The following is a 26,917-nucleotide window of genomic DNA, read 5'->3' on the forward strand; positions in this document are numbered from 1 at the left end:
CCTCCTGTGAGCTCCTGAATCAAAACTAAGGGTCTGGACTATGGGATCCCCAAACTCCTTCCCAGACACCGTGTGCCCTTTCAGGCTGGGGCCACGTGGCCCCTCTTTCTACCACCCCCTCCCTGCTAGAGCCTCCTCCCGTGCACACTGGGGTTCTAGGGGAGGGGGTGAGCACACAGCAGCCCCCCCCCCCCCCACTCCGGCCTCGTGTGGAGACTGCGGCCTGGCGGGACCCAAGGATGTCAGGAGCCCGCTGTCCTCACGTCTTGCTTCCTGGGTTGTCCCAGGGAGGGACGTGGCCCAGGATGCTGGGACACCCCAGGGGTGACAGGACCAGCCCCGTGCCAACTCAAGGTGGACGCGCCTGGGCCCCCGCCCCGCAGGACGAGGCCCAGCGTGGCCGGCGCAGCCGCGGTGGAGCAGGGCGCCCGTGAGATGTGTTGTGGCAGCTGCCCCGCAGCCCGAGGCCCGCCCGGAGCGAACACTGCTGGTGGCTTTAATTGCTTTCACATTCGATAGGCTGGCCTGTGACAGGCCTCTTACACCCGCCCGAGCACCGGCCTGTGCAGCCCCCCCCCCACCGAAGCCTCTGGGTGTGTGTGTGGGGGGGCAGCCCCCGCTGTGCAAACTGCAGCCCAGTGAGCCACTCAGCACGCCCGCCTCGGCCCGCCACCTGAGACACGGGGATGGGGCCTCCCAGGATGCGCAGGAGGGGACGTGGGCTGGCTGGGGCCGAGCAGGAGCAGGACAGCTGCCGTCCCAGACGGAAACTTTTCTCCCGGTGCAACCCCTCACTCCATCTGCTCCCGCCTAACGAGCCTGACGGGTTCAGACGGGACCCCTGGAAGCAGATTCCACAGGGAGAAGTACCGTCCTGTGTGCGTGGGGACCGGTCTGCTGACCGTGGCAGGGTGTGCTGTATGCGTGGGATCCGCCTGCTGACCGTGGCAGCCCCAAGGTCTGCCCCAAGCCTCTGCCCTGCCCGGACCCCCAGCCCCAGCCCTTCCGACCTGCAGGCAGCTGGCAAGCCCCCCTCAAGTGAGGTGCTGCCACCGGGCAGGCTGGTGCCCCTCGGCACAGCCCTGCCTGCACAGGGAGGGGAGGGGCCAGGGACCCTGGCAGGGGCAGCAGACAGACGAGCAGGCGTCGTTACAAAACAAAACGTTTTTATTTGGTCCATTGGAGCCTGAGTCTGGAAACACCCATGGAGAGCCATCCTACAGGGATGGGGACTGACAATTGGTAAAATAGTCTCTGTGTCAGAAGAGCTGGCCATATATACAGGGTTAAAAATATTCACAGCTCAGAGTAAAAGGGGAGTGGACTGCCTCCCGGTGTTTCTCCAGGTGTAAAAGGCCCCCAGGGCTGCCCGCTGACTGGGAGCTGCAGGACACCGAGGCCGGGTGGGGCCCCCAGGAAGCTGGCCTCACATGTCTGCGGGCAACTGCAGCTCTCTGGCCTGACAGCAACCTCAAGGGAGGACGGCCGGGTGGCCAAGCGGCGGCTCAGCTCCCTGGGCTTCTGAGGTGGGGGAGGAGCAGGGAGGGGCCGCCGGGCCCTACATGTGCCTACACAAGGAGCCTGCCAGGGATGCAGACACCAAACAGCAGGGCGGGACCTGGGCCTGGATGGACCCTGACCAGGAGTCCCTGACTTCCAGCCCCCGGGGCATGGCTTCGATCCTGGCAGGCGCTCCAGGAATTGCATAGTGTCGCCAGAGGGACAGCTGGGACCTTCCCCATCCCTGGCCCTGAGCCCACGGTCGCCAGGCACCTGCCTCCCGGGACACACTGCTGGGACTCCAAGGACCCCTGCTTGCCTTGTGGGGGCTGGAGGGCAGGGAAATGTGCTCTGGGGGTAAGCTGAGGCGAGAAGGCTCCTGATCTCATGTCCCACGAGGGGTGGTCCCTGTCCTCACCCCCACAGAGGAGGGTGGTCCCTGCTCAGCCTGGAGTCCCAGTCTCTGACCCCTACACGGGAGCGATCCCTGCTCTCACCCTGGGGACCTGGCTTCTGACCTGCCCAGATCTGGTTCTAGGAACAGGGCCCCTGGCTGCCTCACCCAGGCAGGAGGCCCCAGGCCCCCAGGGAAGAGAAGCCTCACCTTGGTTTGGCCCTGGCAGTCTGAACCCGACCTGGAGGTGGCCGGTCAGAGGGGCCGGCGTACAGGCCCCTTGTGCCAGAGGCAGGTTCGAGGTATTCTGCTTGGTAGCTGGGAGGCCCTGGGCAGGAGGAAGGGGCAGGGAGGAAGGCCTAGGGGAAGCTACTGCAGCTAGTGGCTCCCTGGGCGGGGTCCTGAGATTCTGGTTCAAGCGGCCTCTGTTGGGGTCTCCCTCATAAAGTGCACGTGGGGGCTGGGAAGGTGAGGTGGTCACAGAGGCCGGGGGCCATGCAGGCCAGCGACTTCCGGCGTGAGAGGGGGGCTGTGGGTGCCCCTGGAGGCCGTCCAGTCACTGAGGAAAGCCTGGGCGGCTTTGCGGTGTGCCAGGCGGTGGGTGATGGAGAAGCCTGCGTTGCCCTCCAGCTGGGACAGGATCACCAGGACCTGCCTGGGGGAGGGGGCCGGTGAGGATGGGGGTGGGGTGGGGTGAGGGGTGGGGCCGGTGACCACCCGGGGAAGGGGCCGGTGAAGGCCGAGGAAGCGGGGCGGGCAGGGGGCGGGGTCGAGGAAGCATCCGGGCGGGACGGTGCCCACCTGTGCAGGGGGGGCACGCTGTCCTGGGTGCGCAGGCTGCCGCGCGTGGACACCACGTTGAAGCTGTCGGAGCAGTCACACTGCACGTGCAAGTAGGACTTGGGATGCCGGTTCTCCACCACCACGATGAGCCCTGCCCAGCCGTGCGTCAGGTAGTAGCAGGTCATGCCCTCGCGTCCCTGGACGGCAGACAGTACAGAGTGGGCTGGGACGGGGCCTCCCCTCCTCCCCCCACCCAGGACCCCGCCCGCCGGCCCACCTCGTGCCGCTCGCCCCGGCTCTCGGTGAGCAGAATGATGGCGTCGGCCAGCGTGGTCGGCTGGGCCTCCACGGGCTCCACCATGACCAGCCTGGAGCTGTACACGGCCAGCACGTGGCCGGGCGGCTGCGGGGCGCAGCGCGGGACTCCCGCCGAGGGGCTGGAGGCTGTGGGAGGCGGGAGTTGGGGGCGTGAGTGGGGGAGGCGGGGGGGGGGGGGGGGGGGGGGGGGGGGGGGGGGGGGGGGGGGGGGGGGAGGGGGCACAGCGCGGCCCTCCCTGCGGGTGGGGGGCGGCGGGGTGGGACTTACCCTGCGAGCCGGCTGGGGGTCCCGGCGCGGCGGGGCTCCAGTGGTTGAAGGCACAGCACACCACAGCGTACTCGCCGGGCTCCAGCATCACGTCGCAGTTGACAAACTTCTTGACCGCGCGCTTGCTGTGGGCCAGCAGGCGGCCCAGGCTCAGGCGGCCACCGCTGCCGAAGGACGCGCGGAACACCAACACGCACAGGTCCAGCAAGTGGCTGTCCCCCGAGTCGGCGCGCCTGTGGCGAGAGGTGGGGCTGCGATCAGGAGAGTCGCCCCGCCCACCTCCGGCCCCGCCCACCGCCAGCCCAGGACCCCGCCCACCTGCTGCCCTCCTGGAAGAGGGCAAACTCCAGGGAGGCGCGCTCCAGCACCGTGAGAGCAGTCACCCCCACGGGCCCGCTGGCAGAGCTGGGGAAGCAGCCCTGCACACGCGCCTCCTGCCAGTCCGAGTGCACCTTGCAGATGTCCACGGAGTCGAAGTACCTGGGCAGCGAGAGGACAGCTCCGCTGCGCTCGGGTGCAGGCACCTCTGCACCCTCTCCACTCCCTGCCCCAGGGCATCTCCTGGGACCAGGGTCGGGAAGCCCTGGTCCCAGCCTGTTGCCCCTGGACACCACCAGGGGTCCCCAGCCCTGAGCATGATGAAGGGGGGAGGAGGAGGAGGAGGAGGCCCAGCCCTGGCAATACAAGCCCCTCCCTCACTGATCCTGTGCTGAGCTGGATTCTGGAATCCGCCCCCCCCCCCCCCCCCCCCCCCCCCCCCCGGCTCAAGCTGTCGGGAAGGGCAGGTGGGGTCCCCAGGGCAGGGAACCACACAATGGGTCAACTGGGGCAGAGAGATCAGGTGAGCCAAGGTGAAGGTGGCTGGAGCACAGGGGCTGCCATGGGGCCTGCCTGCAGCGTCTGGGTACCTGATGAAGTCGCTGTACTCCATCCAGAAGACGCCTTCGCTGCTCCCATGTGGCATGAGCTCGCTGCGCAGGTGCCCTGGCCAGTGCGGCCACTCATCTGACCAGCTGCCGTTCCAGGAGAAGCGGCCCCACGGGTTCCGGAGACGCAGGAGCCTGCGGACCACAGGGCTGAGGGCCATGGCCGTGCCCCCACCGCCTCCACCACACATCCACCCGGCCCCTACCTGGAGCCCTGGACGTCCCGGACATCTAGAATGGAGTAGGCGTGGCGGGGACGCAGGCCCAGGCTCTCGTACGCGGCATCGTCCACCTTCATGTTACCCCCACCACAGGAGGCACCCATGAGGAACCTGCACGGGCAGAGCAGCCTCAGCGACTGGGGGCCCTTAGTAAGCAGGAGCCTCTCTGCTGGCCCTGCCCCCCAGTGGGTGGGGGGATAGGAGGAGAGCGGAATGTAGCAGGGGGGGGGGGGGTCCTGCCTGTGGGACCCTCATGAGACACAGGGGACTCGGGAAATTGCTGGCCCAGCCTCCTCCGCTGTGGTCCAGGAGCTCAGAGGCCTTGGGCTCCAGTGCCCACAAGCCTCCTGAGGCTGGCTGGTCCTGCCGGCTCCGGGCTGTGGCCCTAGGAGGGCAGCAATACTGCCCACTATCAGCCGAGAGCACAAGGTCTTGGCACTCATAAGCCGTCTCTCCCAGGCCTAAGGTTCTGAGCCCTTGCCACAGACACACTGGCCAGCGCGTGCCAGGTCTTAGAAGGCAAACCCCACTCCCACCAGGTGCCTCTGTGGGGCTCTCTCTCCATGCGGCTCTGAGTGGGCCACTGGTGACTGCCAGGGCAACTCAGGATGAGGCCTTCCAGGTCAGGCCAATGGGCAGCATCCTGCCTGCCGTAAGAGATGCTGGCGAACTTGAGACGCAGGGTGTGGGCCAGAGGGCGCGTGTCCCGGTTCTCCCACCGCTCCAGGCCCCGGCCTGGCCGTCCCCTTGTCTCGCCTCTCCTCCCAACGCCGCTGACCGCCACAGCGCCCGCCCCTCTTACCCAGCCTCCTTAGAACTCAGCATTTTGGCCCAGATGAGGTCAGTGTCAACGGGCTCCTCGCGGGGGTTAGTGGAGCTGACCTGCAGCGCCAGGCTCTCACAGGGGGCACCGGTGAGCGTGGCCAGGCCTTCGATGGCGCGCCCCGCCTGGAGGGCGAAGTAGGAGCCGTGCAGCTTGGCCAGCGCCTTCTCGATGAGCGCCACCCACAGCTGCTTCCGCTGAGCCTACAGGGAGGGGCTGGAGTCGAGAGGCCTGGCGCCCGCCGAGACCCATGATGCCCGCCCCAGGCCCCCCCGTCCCGCCACCTGGGAGAAGAGGAGGAAGCCGGCCTCGTCGCAGGGTAGCATGTCGTCCACCAGCACTGTCGTCCACGTGCCGTCCTTGCAGAGCCGCACCTGGTAGGCGCCCTCTGCACACAGGCTGCGTGTGACCATCACCCGCTCGACCAGGTCAGGCCGCTCGGCCAGCACGGCCAGAGCGCTCAGGAACCTGTACGGAACCAGGGCCTTGCTGTGAGCAAACTGGGCCGTCCGCCGCCCAGCCCCCTGTGGGCGCCCCGCTCACCAGCAGTTCCCCAGCAGCCCCTGCAGGATGTCCGAGGGCCGGAGAGTGTGGAACACGGACCACGAGGCGTTGTGGTCCCTGGAGATGGAGCAGTTGATCTCGTGGGGCCGCAGCCACTGCCGCACACGCTGCTGGACGCTGTCACCCGCGGGGAAGCCCACAGACTTGGGCCCAGGGGGGAAGCTGTCATCCACGAAGTTCACACTGTTCTGCAAGGGCCATGGCCTCACACTCAGTCTCCTCCTGGCTGAGGCCAGAGCCAGCACCCTGAAAATGCTGCCTGAGCCCCAGAAGCAAGAGGGTGGGTATGTGCAGCCACCCTGACCGATCTGGAGGTCCTGGCCAAGGCTTTGTGTGAGCCACACCACGCCATGTGGACACGGGGGACACTGCACATCCCCAGCCTGGAAGTTACAGGGATGGCAGGCATGGGGGTGCGGAGAACCTGGGATGGGGAAGCCAGGGCACAAACCCCCAGACAGGCCGTCAGGGTGGGCTGCTGGCAGTGATGGGGGCAGCAACCTGAAGGGGGACAGATAGTCCCTCCAAGTGACACGGGGGGCAATGCTCCCCTGGACTCAGGACCCCCACAGCTATAAGGGCAGAAGAGAGTGAGGAAGTGTCCCAACCCCGAGTTTCCGCAGGGTCTCCCTGGCTGGAGGAGGCACCAGGCCTGCCTGTGGCAAGAAGCCTGCACCTGTGTCCCCACCTCCCTGTGGCTTCACCATCTATGGGAAATCACAGCTGAGAAGGGTCAGGAGTACAGACTCTCATGCGTAGACAGGATCAAAGGGCAAGGGGTAGGAGACCAGGCTGGTGCACAGAGCTTCGGGAAGAGAGTGCTGGTGCTGTCCCTCCGGCCAGAGGAGGACCACCCAGAAAGGACAGAAGGCGCAGACACCTTGGTTGGGGCCGGGGGGGGGGGGGATGCCCACAAAGAGGAGACGTCTGTGGAAGCAGAGTGCCAGACCCGGAGCGGGGCCACCATCAGCACGGTGCTCACCTCCCGGCAGAAGGCCACGATGTTTTCCCAGAGGGCCTTGGCCTCGCCCTCATCGGTCTGCCGCCGCTTCTCCACGTGCATGCTCTCCCTGCGCCTCAGGGGCGCGATGCCCCGGCGCTGGGCCACCAGGAGCTGGGGCGTGTGACAGGCGGCACAGTGCTTGGCCCTGGGTGTGTTGAGCAGAGTGCAGGCAGGGCAGGCCCACTGGCCTGGGCGCTCGGGCGGCCCCACGAGAACCGGGCAGCTGGCCTTGTGGGCTGAGCAGGGACCGGACTTCTCGGCGCTGCAGTCGGGGCAGCGGGTGGGGGGCTCACCGTGCTCCTGGAAGCCATGCAGCTTGGAGCAGCCGCACGCGGTGCATCTGGGGGCTGCCGTGGGGTTCCGAAGTGTGCACTTGGCGCATGACCAGGTGGTGAAGTCGGGGCTGGAGGGGCTGGCTGGCTTGTAGCGCACAGTGTCTCCAGCCAGGTCAATGACGTCGCTGCCCGGCACAGCACCGCAGGCCTCGCAGCGGGCAGGGCTCGCGGGGCCGGGCACAGAGCAGGAGCCACACCGGTGTGGCGCAGGGCCACCCTCAGTGGCCTCCTCCTCCAGCATGCTCAGCCTTTTGCTTGACAGCAGCTCTGCCAAGCGGGAGGCCCCGGGTGCGGTCCGCCCTGGGCCCTGGGGGGGCCCCTTGGAGCCGGCAGTGGGTGAGGGCTGGGTGGCCTCAGGCACCAGTGGCTGCAGCTGGGGGGGAACCTCGCGGCGGCTGCGAGGCACAGGGTTGTTCTGCAGGGTGGGCGAGAAAGGACTGAAGGACGGCGCCCGGGGGGGCTCCTGGTCGGTGGCAGAGGGAGGGTCAGCTTCGGCGCCTTCCCCGGGCTGGGGTGGGGCAGGTATGACGTGGAAGCCGGCGGGGGCCACGATTTCGGGGACCACCAGGGCCTCGGGAGGGATTCTGGGCAGCGAGAGTTTCCGGGGGCCTCCGCAGGCCGAGCAGGAGCTGGCCACGGGCGTGTTGTGCAGTGTGCATCGCTGGCAGGCCCAGCCACTCCCAGGCTCTGCTGCCCTCTCCTGCTCCTCCTCCTCTAACTCCTCTTCCTCTTCCTCCTCCTCCTCCTCCTCCTCGGGCCGCCCCCGAGTTGGCTCTGAGGCCGCCAGCCCCACGGTCCGCACGGGGCCGGCTTCCTCCTTGCAGCTGCCCCTGGGCTCTGCCAGGACCCCATTGATGATGGGCAGCAGGGACGTGCCAGGCACAGGCTCTGGGGCAAAGCCGCACACCTCGCAGGTCTCCTTGCCCAGGAAGTTCCGGAATGTGCAGCGGGCGCAGGGCCATTTCTGCTCCTCCACGCTGAGCCGGAGGATGTGGTCGAGGTCAGGCTTGTGCCGGGGGGCCTCACAGATGGAGCACTGGCGCTGTCCGGCTGGGTTCAGGAAGGTGCAGCGCGCACAGGACCACTCCCCAACCGCGGCCATGGACCCAGGAGAGTGCGTGTGGCTGCAAGGGAAGGTCCTGATCAGTGCAGGCCCGAGTGTCCACCTGGGACAAAGGGGTTGAGCCGCAGGGTCTGTGTCCTTCTGGGCTGTAACAGACATCGGCCCCAAGAGCGCAGCCTATGAGGGGCTCGAGGATTCTGAGGAGTCAGGAGCCCTCAAAGCCTCCAAGGGACCTCACAGGTCTGTCCTCAGAACCCTTCTGGAGGGGCAGACCTGTGGGGACAGAGCAATGGGGTCGAGACACGCTACCCTAGTGGCCACGGCGCTCTGCTGGGGAGGCAGGCAGTCTTTAGCCAGTTCCAGGAGAGAGTATGAGTGAACTTCCTGGACGGGAAAAAGGGCATCCCCAAAAATCTACAGCGAACATCCTGCCCAGAGGTGACACACTGAGTGCTTTCCTCCCAAGACCAGGGGCTCAGCACTGCTGGTCAGCATTGTACTCGAGTCTCAACCAGAGCAGTTAGGCAGGAAAAAGAGGTAAGAGGCATCCAACTGGAAAGGAAGAAGTAACACTACCTCTATTTGCAGAAATCCCAAGAATCCACAAAAAATATACTAGAGTTGGGGCGCCTGGGTGGTTGAGTTGGTTGAGTGACCGACTTCAGCTCCGTACCTTCAGCTCCGATCTTGCCTCACACTGCTTGGGATCCTCTGCCGCCTGCACACACCCCCCCCCCCCCCCCCCGCCGGCCCCCGCCGCTCCCCTGCTTATGCGCGCGCTCTCTCTCTTAAAAATAAACATTAAAAAGAGAAACCACCAGAGCTGATAAATGGATTCAGCAACGTTACAGGGCACGAGATTGACACACAAGCGTCAGCTGGGTTTCTAGGCCAGCAAGAGCTTAGGAGAGCAATACCACTTCATCCAAAACAATGAAATATCTAAGGGTACATTTAACTAAGGAGGAGAGACTTGTACCTTGAAAAGTACAAAACGTCACTGAAAGAAATCACAGAAGACATGAAGGAATGGAAAGACATCCCCTCGACCGTAAGACTTCATACGGTTACAATGACAGTAATTCCCAAGTGATTGATAAAATCAGATTCAATGCAAGCCCAATCAAAATCCTATTTTTCTTTTCTTTTTTGCAGGAATGGAAAAACCTGATTCTAAAATTCATATCAAACTGCAAGGACACCCCCCTCCCCTCAACTAGCCAAAACAATCTTGCAAAAGAACGCAAGACAAGGACAAAGCATGTATCTACATATGGTCTGTGTGACCAACAGGGCAGAAGTGAGCAGTCTGGAAAACACCCTCACACATATGGTCAAAACTTCTTATTTTTTAAGTAGGCTCCACACACAATGTGGGGCTTAAACTCACGACCCTGAGATCAAGGGTCACATGCTCTGCCAACTGAGCCAGCTGAGCACCTCTCGTCAAATGATTTTAGATAAGGGTGCCAAGGCCGCTCAGGTTGAGGGCAGTCTTTTCAACAAATGGTGCTGGGAGAGCAGGATCTAAGCACTAAACAATGAAGTTGGGCCCTTACCTCACACCGGTAACTCCAAATGGATCAATGACCTAAATATAGGAGTGAGAACTATAAAACTCCTACAAAAAAACCCCAAGTAAATTTTTGGGACCCTGAGGGGGCACCTGGCTGGCTCAGTCAGTAGAACATCCAACTTCTGATCTCAGGGCTGTGAGTTTGAGCCCCACACTGGGCATAATGCCTACTTAAATAAAGAATAAAATAAAGAAAGAAAAAAAGATAAAATTCTGTGACCTTGAATTTGACAATGGGCCAGTTACGACACTAAAAGCACAGGCCAATAAGGGGAAAATCGGACTTAGAATGAACAGCTTCCATGCTTCAAAGGGCACAGCTGGACAAGTGAAAAGATCACTCATAAAACGAGAGAGAATATTTGCAAACGTGTATGACAAGGGTTTTGCATCCAGAGAATAGAAATAACTCCTATAACTGAATAACGACAAAAAATCTGTTTTAAAAATGGTCAAAGGATGTGAACGGACATTTCTCCAAAGAGGACACACAAGTGGCTATGGAAGCCTGTGGAAAGATGCTCAACATCACTGGCCACCAGGAAAAGGCAAACCGAAACCCCCGAGAGGCGCCATGATGGCTGGCCGGAATCCACAGTGCAGACGACAACAAGGACCCATGGGCACCGGAGAAGAGAGAACCCGTCGCCGCATCGCCAGCGGGAATGCGGAGGCGGCCCTCAGCACGTGACAATTACCACCTGACCCAGCAATTCCTCTCCTGGGTGTGCACCCCCAACAAATGACAACTGGTACCCCAGCACGCACACACATGCTCAGAGCAGATCGATTCACGACAGTCAAAGGTGGAAACAACTCAAAGGCCCGTCAGTGAATAAACAGGTAAACGAACTGTGCACTGTTATTCGGCCCTAAGAAAGAATGAAATTCTGACACAGGCAGCAATGTGGATGAACCGTGAACACGTGGAGCTAAGTGAGAGAAAACAAACACAAAAGCACAAAAGACCGCACGTTGTAGGAGTCCATTTACAGGAAATCTTCACAACGGGAGACCCAGAGGCAGTAAGAAGTGTGGTGGCCCCCAAGGGCTGGGGACAGCTTCTTAAGGAGCACCGAGGTGATGAAGTCCGGGGACTGGGTAGAGGTGATGGGCACACACAGTGTGAATGTACTAAATGCCACTGGTCATTCACTCTGAAATGGTTACTTGATATTGTATGAATTTCATCTCAAAAAAAAAAAAACAAACCTCAAGGGGAGGGCCCAAGTGACTGGGGGTCACGCCCACTCAGGGCCAAAGGCTGACTCCCCCAGCCCAGCCACTTCTTTGGTCTCTCTGGGGACCCTGGGCAGACATCTGACTGTGAAAAACAGCCTAGCAGTGGTCCAGGCTCACCCGCTGGGTCAAGGGAGGGGAGGCTGTATCCTGAGGGGCTGGGCACTGCCCACTCACCTGCTCACTACCAACCCACACCACCGCAGGCCCGCCCTACCTGGCCCCACGGCACCGTGCGAACCTGCCCTCCCGTGGCACACGCCCAAGCTGCGGGGGCCACGCCCGGTGAGGCCCACCCGCAGCTGGCAGCCCCGTGGGGTTGTGGTGGGGAGCTGCCCAGCCCAGGGGCATCCCGCGGGAGGTGTTCAAGGTCAAAGGAGGCGGGAGAAAGGGGACAGCCCCTTCCACCAGCAGCTTATCCCGAAGTGCTCGCAGTGCCCAGACCCGAGGGATCCCGTGCCCCTCCCAGGACGGGTGGCTGCAGGGCTGGCAACACTCACAGTGCACCGCACCCTGCCTGGAGCCCCTGTCCCTTGTCCCGAGGGGGAAGCCTGCAGGCACGGCCGTGTGCCCCAGATGCCAGGTGTAGTGGCCACAGAGGACACAGCACCTCCCAGCGGCTGGGCTGTGGCGTGTGCGTGTATGGGTCTAGTAGCGCTGAAGGGCAGTGCGGGGGTGGGGGGGGCGGGGTGCTCCCCGCTCCTCTGCCGCCTCAGATGGGTCAATGCCTGGGGGCGGAGAGAGCCCTTCGACCTGCTTCTCAAGGGCTAATCTGGGTGCAAGGGGGCGTCTACACTCCATGACACACAGTCTCCTCACCGATTGTAGCTCTTCTGCCTGGCGGAAAAATCAATTGTTCTTTACAAGGCATGAAGCCCGTGCTTCTGATGCTGTTTATGCCAAAACCTTTTGGTTCAGGAAGAAAGAAAAGTTGCCTCTTCAAAAAAACACAAAAAAACAAAACAAAAAAAAAACCCCAAGCAACAGGAAAGTTTCTCAGGGCCCAGGGCAAACTCTGTGAAGCCACCTTCCCAGCCTGTGTGGCCGAGACTCAGGAGCCAACACAGCCTTGCCCACAGATGGCAGTGCCCAAGCAGACAGACGGGCGGTGGGGTGAATGGGTGCCAGGCTGGGCTCAGTACAGGCACTCAGCACCAGCAGAGAGGGGCACACGAGCTTTGGCCTTGGCTTCCGTGCTACAAAAAGCCTAAGAAATCTTCTTGGAGACCACTGGGCCCTCCCCCACACTGTTCCCCACTCAGAGAAGGGTCCACAGTCAGGGTGTGGGTCACAGTGTGTGCCCAGAGACACACACACAAGCATGGGTTAAGTCCTAGGCTGCTTTCACCCCAGCTCCAGGATCAGGGCACGGTCACTCACCCCGCACACCTCACCTGGCTTGGTCGCCGGATCTCCAAAGAAAAGCCCCTGGCCCCGGTGCAGGAAGGGGAGATGACACCTGTTCTAGGACACATCTGCCCTTGGATCCAGGGCTCTGGGGGTTCCAATTCCCGTTTGCCCTCCTAATCTGCCAACTGGCCAGTCTCCCACCTGGGCCCAGCTAAACTTGAGGTATGGTGTCCGTTGGTCCTGGCCAGCACCTGGGGACACTGGCGGCACGCGGCAGGTTTTATAGCCATCGTGGTGGACAAAGCACACCAGGAAGGTTCTGTCTGGGGTTCAGAAAGGGTTAAATCAAAGTAGTGCCCGAAACTCAAATTTAGCCCTGTGCAGGGGCAGCCCTGGGGATGGCGGCAGTGGCACAGGGGTTCCCAGGACAGGCAGTGGTGAGGGCACTGTGCTCCCTCACTGACCCCTGCAGCCCACATCTCGGGGTCACTGGGCAGGCTGAGAAGTGGCTCAGAGGTCAGTGACCTGCTGACCAGAGGCCCCTGGCCCTCACCTCCCTCAGGTCACCTCCAACTCCACAACCCCAGAACCCCAGGTCGCCCCGATGTGACGCAGGGCCCGGGTAGGAGCTGAGGGCTCACAAGACACTCAGAGAGGCCAGAGCGCCCAAGCAGCCTGGGAGGAAGCAACGGCGTCGGGACCCGGAGCCAAGCCAGACTCCAACACAAAGCGCACCCGAGCGCCACGACACCACACAGTTCAGGACATGGGCTGAGTTGTGTCTTGGGAGGAGCCAGCTGCCCATGGAAAGACTTGAGTTACTCCTTACAACAGAAGGCCAAGTCAATGGGAAACTGAGGCACTTGTCCAGAAAATCCCAACTCCAAATGCCCACTGTGCCCTCAGTCTTCCGGGAGTCACTGACACCCGGTTCCAATTCAAAAGGGAGGCTACGGAGTTCCTCTGGGGGCACACTGTAAGCTCCCCCTAGTACCCAGGACACGCATGTTTGCAGGAACACGGACACTAGTGGTCATCAGCGCAGGGTGCAGCACAGCCCTGGGGGGATGCCTTTCCTCCCCAGACAGTTGAGAGTGGTAAGTGGTGTCCACACTCGAGGCCCTCAGTGAAGCCGCCAGACCTGAGGCTGTTAGGGTCCCGGGCAGGCCACGCCAAAAGGTCTGGATGCCCCACTGGCCGTGACCACAGAACCCCCGACCCGAGGTCTCGAGGCAGGCCTAGGTGCCCTCCTCTGGGGTCATCCTCCTCATTTCTGTGTTCCCAGGGCTTGCAGGCGACGATGCCCTCGGCCACCGCTTATGGATTAAGGTGAGTAGCTCCCAAGGCCTGGCGGTGGGTTACAGGGAAGCCGGTGCAACGGGACGGTCCCAGCCAAGGAGACAGCATGCCCAGGCACGGAGGCTCTTCAGTGAAGGGCGCCCTCCAGACTGGCAGAGCGCCCAATGCGTGTGTGCGTGCATCCAGGTGTGCGTGTGGGGAAGGGTCCTGAGGGGTGGTTGGGCGTGGGCACCTGCCTTTCTGCCCCATTTCCGGCCATCTGCCTGGTGCAGCTCCCCCCAACCGTTTCTCATCCGCAGTCGGGGCGTCTGTCAACTCCTCCTGCTTCGCCTGCTGCTCGCAAGGGCACACAGCGACTGCCCTGGGTCTGGCTGGCTGCAGGGGGCAACAGGAGGAGCCGTCGGTGCCCCAGCCCAGGGGAAGAGCCTGGCAGGAGGCCAGAATGAAAAAGTTTGACTCGGTTCGGCAGCGTGCGCCAGGATCCAAAGTCTGACGGGCACACGTGTCCCTCAGCACGCTGGGGTGTGGTGTGCAGGGCCCACACCTGGCCTGCTGCTCCTTTCGGCCAGCCCCCGCCCCAGGACCCAGTAAGGAATTACCCCCAGGAAGGAAGGAAGTGGGCATCTGTGAAAAGCGTGTGGACAGACGGGTCACACGGGGAGATGCCCCACGTCATCGGTCAGGAAGACGCACACCAAACCACATGGGGATAGTGCCCCGCACCCGCCAGGGTGTCTGGATTCAACCAGGCACATGGTCACAAGTGTTGGCCAGGGCGGGGAAAAGCTAGAACCCTCCCCCTCCGTCACTGGTAGGGACGCACAACGGTACAGCGCTGTGGAACACAGGCTGGCGCTGTCTCAGGAAGTCGGGCAAACTTACAGTGACCCTCAGCAGCTGTACCCCTGGGTCCCCGCCCAAGAGAAAGGAAAACGTGTGCAGACGCACAAACGCTTGTACGTGAATGCTCACGGCTACACGATCCGTGAAAACCAAGTGGAAACAACCAAGTATCTGTTAACTGAGAAACGGATACAACAGAACGGGGTCCGTCCGTACAAGGGGGTATTTATTATTCAGCCACAAAAAGGAATGAAGCCCTGACACCCACTGTCACGTGGACAGACCCTGAGGAAGTTACACTCGGTGACAGAAGCCAGATGCAAAAGTTATACGATTCCACTGGTATGAAATTTGTCAAAAAGGCAAATCTACAGGCAGGAGTCAGGATGGCTGCCCGGGGAAGGGTGGCAAATGGGCAGGGTCCCCGGGGGCTCACAGACCTGGGCGCACAACTCTATGGACGTCCAAAGCCAGGCAGCTGCACGCTTACAAGGGGGTGAATTTGAGGGCACGCAAGTAGAGACACACAGATGTCTACCCGTGCGTCACCAATACCGTGACGAGGGAACAGAGGAAACTCCTCCTGTCGCTCACTGGGCCACCGGGCCCTGTGCCTCCTGCCACCGGGGTAACTTAGGTGAGACGGCCAGATGCCGCCACCGGCTGGGCTCACTTCTCCAGCACCCTGCAGGGGCCTCCAATGCCATTCCAGAAGGGAGATCCGTCAGGACCCTGTCTACTATCCACCTAGACGGTGACCCCAGAACAGGGCTGGGGTCCAGACACCAGAAGACTGTCCTGCAGAGTGAGCTGCATCCACAGGAAGTGACGGCCAAGCGCACGCAGCATGGCAGGTGCCTGAGGGAAGGTGTGCCGCCACTGGCGGGAGTCACAAGAGAGCAGGGGCTACCACTGGAGGTACCCTGAGTGCCTGCTGAGCACGAGGCTCCCCTCTCCAGCGGGGCCACGGGAGGGGCCAAAGTCAGGGGTGGGCCATCTGAGCCCAGTCCCCGCTGAGACCTGAGCAGTGGGCACAGCGCCCAGGCTGCTCCCCACCAGTCACCCCAGAACTCCTGGGGAAGGGTACCCAGGTGACTCAATGGGCGGCCTCGGCGGAAAAACCTGGGCGGAGCCCGGTCGTGCCCGCGGCTGGCTTGGGCTGGCACGTGAAGGCCTGCCTAGGCAGGGGCACCACGGCAGGAGGAACAGCAGAGCGAGCCCTGTACCTGGCAAGCAGGCCACACAGTCCCTGTCCCAACTACACCAGCCAGCCAGGCCCAGACCCACGCTGCACGTGTGGGGGGAGGGCTGGCGCCCCAGATTTTCTCCAAGAGCCTCTCAAGTCTCAGGCCTTGTGGGGGAAGCGACTTGCCTGAGGATTCTCAGAAACAGGACACCCCCCGCCCCCCCGCCCTCTGCCCAGGAAGGGTCACTCTGACACAACAGCACTCCCGCCCCCGGGCCCTCCCCTCCCCACCCTCTTACCTTCGGGCCCGGGGACGCGGGGACGGGTGCTGCCGGGTGACCAGGGCACCACCCCAGACAGGCCCCCCGGGGCCGCTCCTACACCAGCCGGCTGCTGCAGGGGGCCCAGGGTAAGGCGGTCCCCCGGGGAAGCCGTGGTCCGACTCGGTCTCGGTGGCCAGCGAGGAGGCGGAGCTCCCCATGGCCCCCGCGGTGGCGGCCGCGCTGAGACCCGGGCCTGGTCACACGCGGCCGGCAGCGGGTGAGGTGGAGCATGGAGGGAGGACAGCGCCCACGCCGGGGACAGGGCGGCCGGGCTGGTCAGTCACACAACAGAAATAAACACAGAGAGAATAAAGAGAGAGAGGAGAAACAGCATGACTCACGGGAATGAACCCCCAAAGCCTGGGGAGGCTACCCGGGGCACAAGCGACCTCGGGGACCCAGGACCCCCACCCCGCCACCAGCGCCCCTGCTCCGCTCCTGACGACCGACCACAGCCCATCACCTGCCCCCGGGGGGGCTGGGCACGTGTCCAGCTGGTCTTCAGAGGGCCCCACCCTCAGGGAGAAAGAAGTCACAGGATCACGCTTTATTGTAGAGACAAGGCCTGAGGGGCATCAGGCTGAAAGCAGGGGAGTGAGGAAGTGTGCGCAGTGAGTGAGGAGTGAGGAGCTGGGCAGCCCGAGGGACGGCCTTCTCGAGGGAGCACCAAGGACCCATGTGGCCCGGCAGAGGCAAGCGGACTCGATCCACCTGCTTCTGCGGAGCCTTCCTGAGGGTGAGCCTCCCAGGCCAGACGGACCCCAAGGGCCCAGGAAGACAAGGGGACTCTGGCAGAGACGGCCTGCACTCAAGGGAGGCTGTCTGACGCCCCATGGGACGAGGGAGAGACCTCGAGGCTTGTTCCAAACAAGGCAAGTTCCAATGAGGCTTGGGGTCAAGGAGCCCAGCCCCCAGGGGGCCGGCGGCTGGGGTGGGACCGGGGGAGGCCTCTGTGCAGCGCAGGCCAGTAGGCGCCCAGGCTCTAGAGGGCCACAGGGACAGGGTATGTGGGTGGGGCCAGAGGCTCCCCGAGCCGAGAGTGACCAGCAGCACATACGCGGCCCTGGAGGCCAGGGCCGGGAGAAGTTTGGGTCCCCTGCCCCATAAGAGCTCCAGCCAGATCACCCGGGTCCTGTGCACAGCCTTGCCTTGGAGGGATGGGGACGTGGGTGGGACAGAGCAGCGCCACCTCCCACCACTCGGGCCTCCCCACGGGGCACCGCCAGAGCAGATTCTGGGAGGCAGAGACCCCGTGGCCTGCAACACCGACACCATCCCGCCCCATCCATGAAGGAATGTCTGCGGGCACCGACCCACAGGGGCCGCACGAGCCACAGATGCCCTTTCCAGTCGCCCGGCAGCCGTGTGAGAAAGGTAAAACACATGGAAGGACTCTGAAAGATGCATCTTATGTAACCCGACACGTCCTAACTGTCCCTGCGTCGGCGTGAAATTGAGGTAAAACCACGTGTGAGCTAGTGATACGATTCCAGGCGACATCCTCGGACTCCGCTGTGATGGCACCCCTTCGTGTGGACGAGACGAGCTCGAGTCAGACCCCGAACAATCAGAACAGCCCCCTGGACTCCAGTCCACACGGGAGCTCCTCCTAGGAAGGGCCCGAGTATTTCTGACCCACCTTTCACAGCCAAATCTGGGGCAGAGGGGCCTGAGGTGGGGCCATATGCACTGGAGGGACCGCAGACGCTCAGGCTTGGCTCCAGGGCTGGGGGGGGTCCCTGACCAAGAGCTCTGCCTGTGCCCCCCGGGAGAGCGGAGGGCCGGCGGGGGGTGGACCGTGCCACCTGCCCTGAGTCAGTGCCAGCACCACACGCACCCGAGGCAGGCAGAGCTGAGGAGAAACCAGCCCCCAAGCAGAGTGAGGGTGTGGCCCCAGGCTTCCCAGGGGGATGTGACTCTGCCCGGAAGGAAGAGGTCTCAAGGCCCTCGCACAGGCTGGGCGTGCTGTCCGAAGCACCGAAGCACCGTCGAGGACCCACCGGCTCCTCAGTAAGGCCCAGAACAGGTCTTCGGCGGCAGGGCGGTGAACGCTTAGGCCTGTCCCGGTCGCTCAGGGAGCCCTGCACGTGGCTCCCTGAGCACCAGCCTCCTGACATGTCTTCGGGGAACTGGGACCCTTCAGGCCCCATCTGGGGTGGGCTATGTGGTAGCAGCCCAGCGTCTCCTGGGAGGGCAGAGGCAGCACAGGGTCCCTCTCCCCAGGGGCTCAAGACAAGGGGTGCCCTGCAAGGGGAAATGCTCCCCAGAGAGCAGTTGGCTCCAGAGGGCTTCTCTGGGACCGCCAGGGAGGACGGCACCCTGCATCCCATCCCCCGTCTTGGCCCCACTGGGGGTGGTGAGACCCCACGAAGGAGCGCCCCGGTAGAGTGAGGCCCCCTGGGGAATGGCCACCAGCCCCGTGCTAACCCGAGAGTGCCACCGGCGCGGGGTGACGTGCGGGAAATTCCGCCAGGGAGGCTGGTCAGTCCCGGACTCTCACGCTGGCTCCGCGCCAGAACGACCAGGCACGGGGACATTTCCACACCCTGTTCCACAGGCCCTGCCCCTTAAGACGAAACCCGGGGGAGGGCCTCCGTGGGGCAGAGCACACCCCGACCCCAGGTGACGGGCATCACGCCGCCCTCCTCTCCTGCAGGGCCTGCTGGGTGGGCAAAGCCCTCACCCAGGCGAAAGAGTGGACACGGGCCACACATCCACACCTCCTGCATCTTCGCTCATTCAGCAAACACCCGTCAGGTGCCCGCGTGGGCCACGCAAGCGACAACACTCGAACCCTGTGCGTGAAGGGCGCCCCTTCCGCTGCCGTGCCTTAGGACAAGCGCGATGAACATCACGTCTCTGGGGGGAAGCCAGAGCGCACACGGTGGTGGCGCCAGACTCCCGCGACGCGCAAAGGGCAGCGTGCTTGGTTGACAACGTGGTGCCGAGGGCAAAGCCCTGCCCGCAGCCTGACAAACCACCCGGGCCCCCTCGGCCTTGTTCGGGAGCTGCTGCCCTAGATTTAAACGGGGCAGCGGCCTAGATCCGGCCTCATGGAAGCCCGGAGGTAGGGCTGCAGTCTCCGTTCTGAGGTGCTGACCAGCAGGGGCTGAGCGGTCTGTCCCCCAGCGGGGGGTGAGGCGTGCGCCTGGCAGGGCACGACCCGCCCAGAGGGACCAGCACGAGAAGGGCTAGATGAGGACTACTCCGTCCCCCCACCTACCTCCCCTGCCCGTGGGCCCTCTGAGAGGGTGAGCACTGAGACTTCAGCAGGCGCAGGGCGCGGAGAGTAGGGGTGGAGTGCTGAGGTGCAGGGGTCAGGTGAGCTGCTTCCACCAAGTGAGAGTTCACCCAGGTGACACCCAGCAGGGGCCACCCACCCCGCAGGGGTCACCATGACTTGTCAACCGAGAAGCCTACGGGCAAGTAAAAGGCATGGTTGGGGGGGGGGGGTGAATACACAGTATGGGTCACACCCCAGGAGCCAATCGGGGTGTTTATGGCCCACTGTGTCCTGTGCTCCTGGGTCCCTTAGTCCCGTGTGACAACGACCCGGGTTCCACACAGCTGTATGCTGCCTAACGATGCCTCTTTCCGTATGCACACTCCTCGCCCAAGCCCCTCCCCAAACACGCAGCACCACGACTATGTCCACGCTGCACATGCTCCCCGAGTTGTGCTAGTTCTCCCCGGGTGAGAAGGCGAACTTTGTGTCCCAGTTCCACAACACCCCCACCCAGGTGTCCCAGGGAGCAAGTCTACATGTACCTCCCAGTCCCACAATAATGGTGAGAACCACAGCAACCCTGACAGGCTGCCTGAGGTCAGCCCCAGGACAGGCCCACGGGGGTGGGCACAGGGGGAGCAGCCTGCTGGGGGGGCACGGGGGAGGGGGGCACAGGGAGGCATGGGGGGAGCAGCTTGCTGGGGGGGGAGAACGGAGGGGGCACGGCGGGGAGCGGCCTGCTGGCAGGGGTGGGGGGACATGGGGGAGCAGCCACCCTGCTGAAGCCCAGAATCGCACCCAGCAGACACGAAACCGGTCATTCAGCAACCCCACAGCCTGAGTGCAATCGGGCCGGACCCGCCCTGGGGAGAGCCAGACTTTGACCTCCCTGTACCCCAGGACTGACAGGACAGCACTCTCCCTCAAGGGCCATCCCGCCAGGGTGCCGGAGTCGGGGCTGGACCACCAGGCCAGTAGGGGTTCCCTGCAGCACGCCCTGATGCAAGGTGGCCCCGAGAGCCAAGCTCTCTCTGGGCAGGGCGAGGGGTTGCCTGCACTGCACACGAGCCCTGTGGCCCAGACGCACCCACAGCCCTTGGGACGGGGCCCTCCCAGCGCTTCAGGTGCCAGACCCTCCAAGCAGAGGGAAGGCTCCGTGACAGCAGGCTTGCCGGCGGTACATCCACCCGGAGGGCACTCCCTTTCCTGGAAGGTTCTGGACTCTGGCCCTGGGCCTGCACACCCACCCCAGGCTTATCAGCACGAGCCAGAGTCCACTCCGTCCAGGCTCTGCCTCTCACCCCCGGGCCAGGGTCACATGAAGGCTGTCTTACCCTGGGCACGTGGGCCTGGACGAGGAACAACCCTCATTGTCCAGGCTGTATGCCGTCCGGACGGTTCCCTGAGGAAAACGTCCAGATGGGAGCCTGGTGGACACCTCATCCCTGAAGAAGCACTTGCAATTTTAGGGGCAGCGTCCAGAAAGGGTCTCAGAGGTCTCTATTTTTAAGTACGATCATAGAGTTGTCTCGACATATTTTTTAGAGTACTGGGCCCAAAAGTTGGGTCCTGCGCAGTCATAAATATGGGACATTGATTTATGTATTTATTTGTCATTGCAGCAAATTGATGGATTCCCCTGCTGTGCTAGACCCTGACGTGCCAGGGAGCAGGACAATGCTTCCAAGGTTGGTGGCTGAGGGACTAGGTCCCTTTAGAAGCTCCATCTGTCCCTTACCCAGAGAAGGCTAGGGGCTCCAGGACAGCTGCGTGGCTCACCAGCCCCTTGCTGCCTGCTTCAAGACCCCTCAATTCCATGGGCCAGCCAGGGTGGCAGATGGGGCTGTTAAAGATCCTGAGTCCTCAGGGGACAGGGGCTGCCAGAGAAAGGTGCCCAAGTGGGCAGGGCTCCAGGCCAGCAGCCTGCCAGCTACGGAGATTCACCTGGACTCAGACCCCAGCACCACTGGCCACTCTACCCACCGACGGGGCAACCGTGTGCAGCTCTGTGCTCCTTGGTATAGGATGACTGCGGTGGGGAGGGCACTGGCGGCCTGCTCGGTCCTTCAGGCCAGAAGGGCCCAGACTCCGCCTCGCTGTGGCCTCCTCCACCAGCCCTCTGTTGCCCTTAGGCAAACACAAGGCCGGTCTCCCCCACCTGCTTCGCAGGCCACTGTGCCCTGGGAGGTGATGTCACCAGCCTGCTGAGCTCAGAGAGCCAGGTGCAGGGTGAAGGTCGTGGGCCCCATAAGGGTACCTAGCACTTCCTGTTACCAAACTTGAAAGGAACCATACTCTGTCCCAAACCCTTGCCCTCGGGACCAGGAGCTGCCGCCTGAGGGAACTACAGGATGGCGGTCACACTCGTCGGCATTTCTGGACTTGTCCACATCAGTCAGGTCCTGGCGCCGGGACACATGGAGGACCTATACTCATCACAGGGAAACAGGCAGCCAGTGACCAGGGAGAGGAGAGGAGGGCCTCTCCAGACAGACGCACTCACGCACGGGGGTCTCGGGGCTGCCTGCACGGAGAGGAGCGGGGTCACTGAGCATCCTTGAGTCTGTGGAGGCCTACACCACCTCAGCTGTGCATCATGAGAAAGGGTACACATTCCAAAACGCTGTTGTCAGAGGAACAGGGACGTTCTCAGGGTCTCAGTTTCTTAGTTCACAGGTTCAATATTGTTTAATGTCAGATGATATGTTCTACAGGGAAAGAAAAAGCACCAGATGTACCCCCTCACTTGGGGCACCTTCCTTGGCTAAGGAGGCCTGGTAGCCTCTGGCCTCACAGCAGCACAGGTTTCGCGGGGCCGTGGGGACACCTAGCCTGAAGCTCACTTTAAGGGAGGAAGAAGGTAAGTCGGGGAGTCAGGGAGCCGTGCAGCCTACCTAGGTCCCAGGAGCTCAGGCCTCCCTGCAGCCACTGTTCCCGAACGGCAGGGTTCCAGAACGTACCACCTCCCTGTTAAGTGGAGGGAGGGGACTATCAGGCCAGGGCAGACGGTCCTGGAGTTCAAGGTGAATTTAATTGCAAAGGGCAACGTTTTGGAGAAGTGTGGATGCTGGGAGATGGAGCTCCAGAACGAACCCCCTCCGCCTCAGGTCCGGGCTGTGACAGCAGGGGTGGGTAGGGGCTGCAGTGAAGGCCTCCTCTGGACAGACACACGTGACACCGCTGGGCAGCAGCTAACTACCCACTCATCTCCCTGACTACCTCACAGCACCGTCCAGGCACGTCCTTCAGCCTGGCCACCAGGGAGGTGGGGACAAAGCTCCCCTCAAGCATGCAGAAGCAAGAGAAACAGGGCACGGAACAGCCACCATGTGTCCCACTCCCATCTCCTGCAAATCCACCCCTGGTACCCAGACTAGTCCTTGTGGAAGGGACGGAGTCACTGACTTCCTGAGCGGCCCCTCCTGGGGTGTCTGTGCTGGGCCAGGACAGCCCTCTGTCCTCCCACAGCCCCCGGCCCCTGGCCCCCTGCACCCAGCCGGCCCTGTCCTGGCGGCATTCACACAGCTGTCTGCCAAGCCCCTACTCAGACCCTGCAGGGACCCACAGAATGATGGGGTGTGGCTGGGCAGGTCTCTAAGCTTGAGAGACGGAAGCAGCCCAACCTTCATTCACAGAGGATAGAAGCCAGCAAGGCCACTCTTAATCCCCCAAAACGTTGTGGGGTGCCATTCAGTACTCCCCTGGGAGGCCTGGAGCTACCTGCCAGCAAGCAGCTGGGGAGCAAGCAGCTCAGGGAGCACCTACTCGGTGTGGACGGGACACCGCTGAGCACCAAGGGCCCGCATGCGCACAAGGAGCCAGAGACACGGCCCGAGAGGTGGAGTCGGAGCCCGGCACAGGCTTCCTGGGTGTTCTCGGCAGAGCAGGAAGGGAAGAAGGTGGGGGAGTCTGAGTCCATGCCGAGGAGCTCTGCACAAGAGATTGGGCAACAGACACGATCACAGTCCTGCTCTGGGACATTCCCAGGGTGCTGGTGCTGAGTAATGGGGTGCAGGGTGGGACCAGAGGAATGGAGCACTGAGGAGGTGCTGGCAGCCCAGGTAGGAGGGGAGAGCAGGACCAGGGCTGAGTGACCCCAGAGCTCGTTCCGGACGCCCGGAGCCGGAGTGTCCCTGCTTGGGACGCCGGCCCAGGCTTTGAAAATCTGATGAGGAAGCCACCCAAGGCACCCCATGCCTGTCCCCACTCTGATGTGGGCCTCTCACTGCAGCCTCACACTCCGGAGGAGAGCAGCAACCCAAGACATTCATGGACACACGTGACCAGTCACCAGGGCTTCCTGGTTCTTCAAAAAGCCTAACCAGTTTGTTTAACCACACCCTCCCGTGCCTGAGGTACATGGCGGGGGGAGGGGGGGGGAGGGGGGGTAGGCAGAGGCTGCTCTGTGTCCAACAGCCACGAATGCAAGCCTGTGGGTGGCTACCCCCTGGGGCTTTTCACCCACCGTGGGTCCAGAAAAGGCACCTGCGGTCTTCGAGGGATTTCAGGGCAGAAGACTCTTTCCAACTGCCGCAAATGTAACAGGCCATGGAACCAGGAGGTACAAAGGCAGCCTCGCGGGTTGGAGACCTGGATGTGCAGCCCCCTGGGCCCCTTGGCCTCAGTCTGCTCATCTGAAAGCAGGACTTACCAGGGAGCCACCCGGGACAGGGACCCGGAGAGCTGGGTGAAGGGCAGGGGACCCAGAGCAAAGACGCAGGACCCGAGATCGGAGGTCCCAGGCTGGCAGTGTTATCGCTGAGCCCTGGACTCAGCAGGGCTTAAACCTGGCTCTCGGGAGGTCACGAGGTCACCAGCCCGTCGGCCCAGAATCAACACAGAGAGATTTTAGAGGTGGAAGGGAAGGGAGAGAAGTGCTCCTTCTGGGAGCAGAAAGTAAGATGTGCCCGACCCGAGGCCAGGCTGAGTGTGGCCCCCTGCCTGTCTGGGGCCCTCTTTCTGTGAGTCAGACCAAGGAAACTCTCTGCTCACATCTGAGAAAGTCAGAAGTGGAGGGATGCAGTGACTTCCCCCTCCTGCTCTAGCCCAGTCTCTGGGGGGACGGAGGGGGTCTCGGACATGGCACAGCCCACTAGACCTGGCCGACGAGGGGCTCAGGGAGGAGTGCAGGCTCAGCTGGGCCTGTCTGCCCTCCCAGGCCTGGTGGCCCAGGAGCCCTGTCGCCTGCAGTCCGGTCACAAACTCTCCTGCATGAAGCGCCCCTCCCCCCACTCCTGTCCCCGCGCACCCCGGAGCCACCCAGTCAGGGCCACTTGACCACACAAGGGTTCACTGGTCAGTATGAGAAGGGGTGGCCAGCAGCCTGGCAAACGTTCTCAGGGGCCACCCCCTGTAACTTCCCTGTCTCCGGAGAGCCAAACCAAGAGAAAGAGGAAGTGTGGGGTGGCCGGAGGGCGCCGCCCCCGGGGAAGTGCCCGGAGACGCGCTGTGGGCAGGGATGCGGGGGGCAGCAGGGGGCATATCCCCTAATGCAAGCGGGATCAGGACAGGCCTGGAAGATAAGGGCACTCAAGGGCAGCAGGGGCTGAGGCCGCTTCCAGCGTCCGCAGCACCCCGGGGCTGGTCTCCCAGTGACCCAGATGACCCAGGTCCGCGCGCGCTCCCCTCTCAGGCGGCGCCCCCAGCCCTGCTCGGGCTCCGGCCAGCGCTCGGAAGGCGCCGCCCGCCGGCCCGGGCTCCGGCGGGGGTCCAGGCCGCGCCCCCGACTCAGCCCGGCCCGGCCCGGCCGGACTCACCTCCGCAACCTGGCGACGCCTCCTCAGTCCCCGCGGCCCGGACGGCGCGGCCCCAGGCCTGCTCGCCGGCGCCGGCCGATCCACAACTTCTGCCGCCGGCCTCCCGCGCTGAGCGGCGGAGCAACCGCGCGGCCGGCCCGGCCCCGACCCGGCCCGCGTCCGGCGCCCGCCCTACGCCGCCTCCGTAGCGTAGCGCCCGGCCGGGGCCCCGCGGCTACGGCGCGCCCGGGGCGCACGCGGCGCTGTGAATCGCGCGAGCGGACTACCGCTCCCACAGGGCCGCGCGGCACCGCCAGGACGGAAGCTCGGGGAGGTGGCCGGTGCGCGACGCAGGCCGGGAGTTGTAGTCCTCGGGTGTTGGCCAACAGCCGCTGCGACTGTCTCCGTCCAGGGGCCCGCCGACTTCCCGGGCCTCCCCGCCCGCCAGCACCGCTGGAGAATGCCAAGACCCGCGCCACGGGCGGCGCTGCGTGTCGGGTCTGGCTCGGAGTGACGGAAGGAAACCTTCCAGGAGAGGACTGCGCTGCTGCTCCCAGAATGCCCTGAGCTGGAGGAAGGGGCGGGACTTCCACCCCGCCGGTCTCTGAACTTCAGGCTATGCGTTGCAGGCCCAGGTGTGGTGCTGTGGTTGCTTCCGCGGCAGTCTGGAGGAGCGCCCGACTAGGCCCTGGTCCCTCCGTCTCCATGGGGCCCGCAGACCTCCGTGGCGTCCTCCCAGGGTCTCCCCAGCCCTCTTACCTCCCCTCCTCCCATCCGCCGCAATTCTCTTTTGCAACTTGTCTGCTTCCGCGGGTCCTCTCAAGGCTTCGTGGTCAAAAGCTCCAGTTTTGGTGGGACCGAACTGGGTGGAGACACGGCCTGGGCACTTACAGCGTGACTTGGTCACATTACTTCTGTGAGCCTCGGTTTCCTTCTCGGTGAAGGGGGACGAAGTGAGATACCATCCACGGCGCGCTCAGGCTAGTGCCTGACAGGAAGACCCCTAAACCTGGGAAGCCAGTGTTGCTCCACAGGGGCCTCTAAATACACCCGCCCCGCTGCCGCCACCACCATTCACAAAAGAGCTTCCTAGGTCCAGTCTCCACCGTTGAGTTCCCTTTGGACAGCTTGAGGTCACCCAACCAGAGGTCACGAAACTGGAGGCCCCTATGCCGCCTAGATGTTCGGAGGCAGCAGGACACGCAGTAAAATGTTCACTTGCGTTCGAAGCACAGGGAGGCTGTGGAATGGGGAGCCAGGATGCTGAGGGCAGAGCCCTAAAGACTCGTAGTGTTCAGGAGGCACTGGTCATGCAAGAGAGGAGAAAAACCAGGCATGTCGGCTAAGAGATTCAGGAAGAGTACTTGGCTGTGGCTCAATTCTGCCTCCAGATAGGGTAGAGTTGGGTTTTTTTGTTTTTGTTTTTTTAAATTGTTTTGGGAGAGACATAGCGTTGGGGGGGGGGGGGGTGGAATCCCAAGCAGGCTCTGCAGTGTCAGTGAGGGGCCCAGTGTGGGGCCCAAACTCACAAATCCGAGCCTAAATCAAGAGTCGGACGCTTAACAGACTGAGCCATCCAGGTGTCACACTTAGAATTTAAGTGGAAGCTTGGTTTGTTTCAGTGTCCAGAAAATCTAAGCTAACCTCAGTAGGACCTTCAGGGACAGAGCTCAGTATTCCCAGGAGACCAAGCCCCAGGAAAACCTCTCTCTGACTCTCCACATTCTGCAGCCGGGATGGTGCCCCTTCCTGAGTTCTCTAAGCAGCAAGCTTGTGACTTGCCTGTCCCTAGCTTCCTCCCCCGCATGAGGGCTGTGGAATCACAGAAGACAGTCAAGGGCCGAACTCCACAGGTCCCCTTCCCTCCCCTGCCCCTTCCAAAGCACACTGCCTGGGGTGGCTGTGTTTCAACTGGTATCAGGTAACTTCCCAACAAGATAAG

General features: G+C 63.0%; 1 protein-coding gene across 4 annotated transcripts; it reads right to left on the reverse strand.

Annotated features, from left to right (window-relative positions):
- Nucleotides 1-1,149: 1,149 nt before the first annotated feature.
- On the reverse strand, nucleotides 1,150-25,249 carry CAPN15 (calpain 15). 4 transcript variants are annotated; one of them, XM_043561138.1, is made up of 13 exons: nucleotides 24,997-25,235; nucleotides 15,991-16,286; nucleotides 6,780-8,259; nucleotides 5,777-5,985; nucleotides 5,518-5,701; nucleotides 5,213-5,436; nucleotides 4,396-4,521; nucleotides 4,172-4,324; nucleotides 3,582-3,743; nucleotides 3,264-3,496; nucleotides 2,955-3,121; nucleotides 2,696-2,874; nucleotides 1,150-2,549 (listed from the first exon to the last, which is right to left on the reverse strand). In XM_043561138.1, exons 2-13 carry the CDS (start codon nucleotides 16,170-16,172, stop codon nucleotides 2,372-2,374), a joined length of 3,477 nt encoding a protein of 1,158 aa, XP_043417073.1. In that variant the 5' UTR covers nucleotides 16,173-16,286; nucleotides 24,997-25,235; the 3' UTR covers nucleotides 1,150-2,371. The 4 variants fall into 4 exon arrangements, 2 of the variants coding, with proteins under 2 accessions (XP_043417073.1, XP_043417074.1); XM_043561139.1 differs by having other exon boundaries at nucleotides 2,426-2,545; nucleotides 24,997-25,248; XR_006294311.1 differs by lacking the exon at nucleotides 2,955-3,121 and having other exon boundaries at nucleotides 2,430-2,545; nucleotides 24,997-25,249.
- Nucleotides 25,250-26,917: the final 1,668 nt, after the last annotated feature.

The sequence above is a fragment of the Prionailurus bengalensis genome, chromosome E3, assembly GCF_016509475.1.
Source record: "Prionailurus bengalensis isolate Pbe53 chromosome E3, Fcat_Pben_1.1_paternal_pri, whole genome shotgun sequence".
In the NCBI taxonomy this organism is placed as follows: domain Eukaryota; kingdom Metazoa; phylum Chordata; class Mammalia; order Carnivora; family Felidae; genus Prionailurus; species Prionailurus bengalensis.

Coding starts and splice junctions, on each gene's coding strand:
- CAPN15 (XM_043561138.1), bottom strand. CDS start 16,172: ATGGGGAGCTCCGCCTCCTCGCTGGCCACCGAGACCGAGTCGGACCAC. Junction 5,986..6,779: donor TCGTGGCCTTCTGCCGGGAG/GTGAGCACCGTG, acceptor TGGCCCTTGCAG/AACAGTGTGAACTTCGTGGA. Junction 3,122..3,263: donor ACCCCCAGCCGGCTCGCAGG/GTAAGTCCCACC, acceptor CGCCTCCCACAG/CCTCCAGCCCCTCGGCGGGA.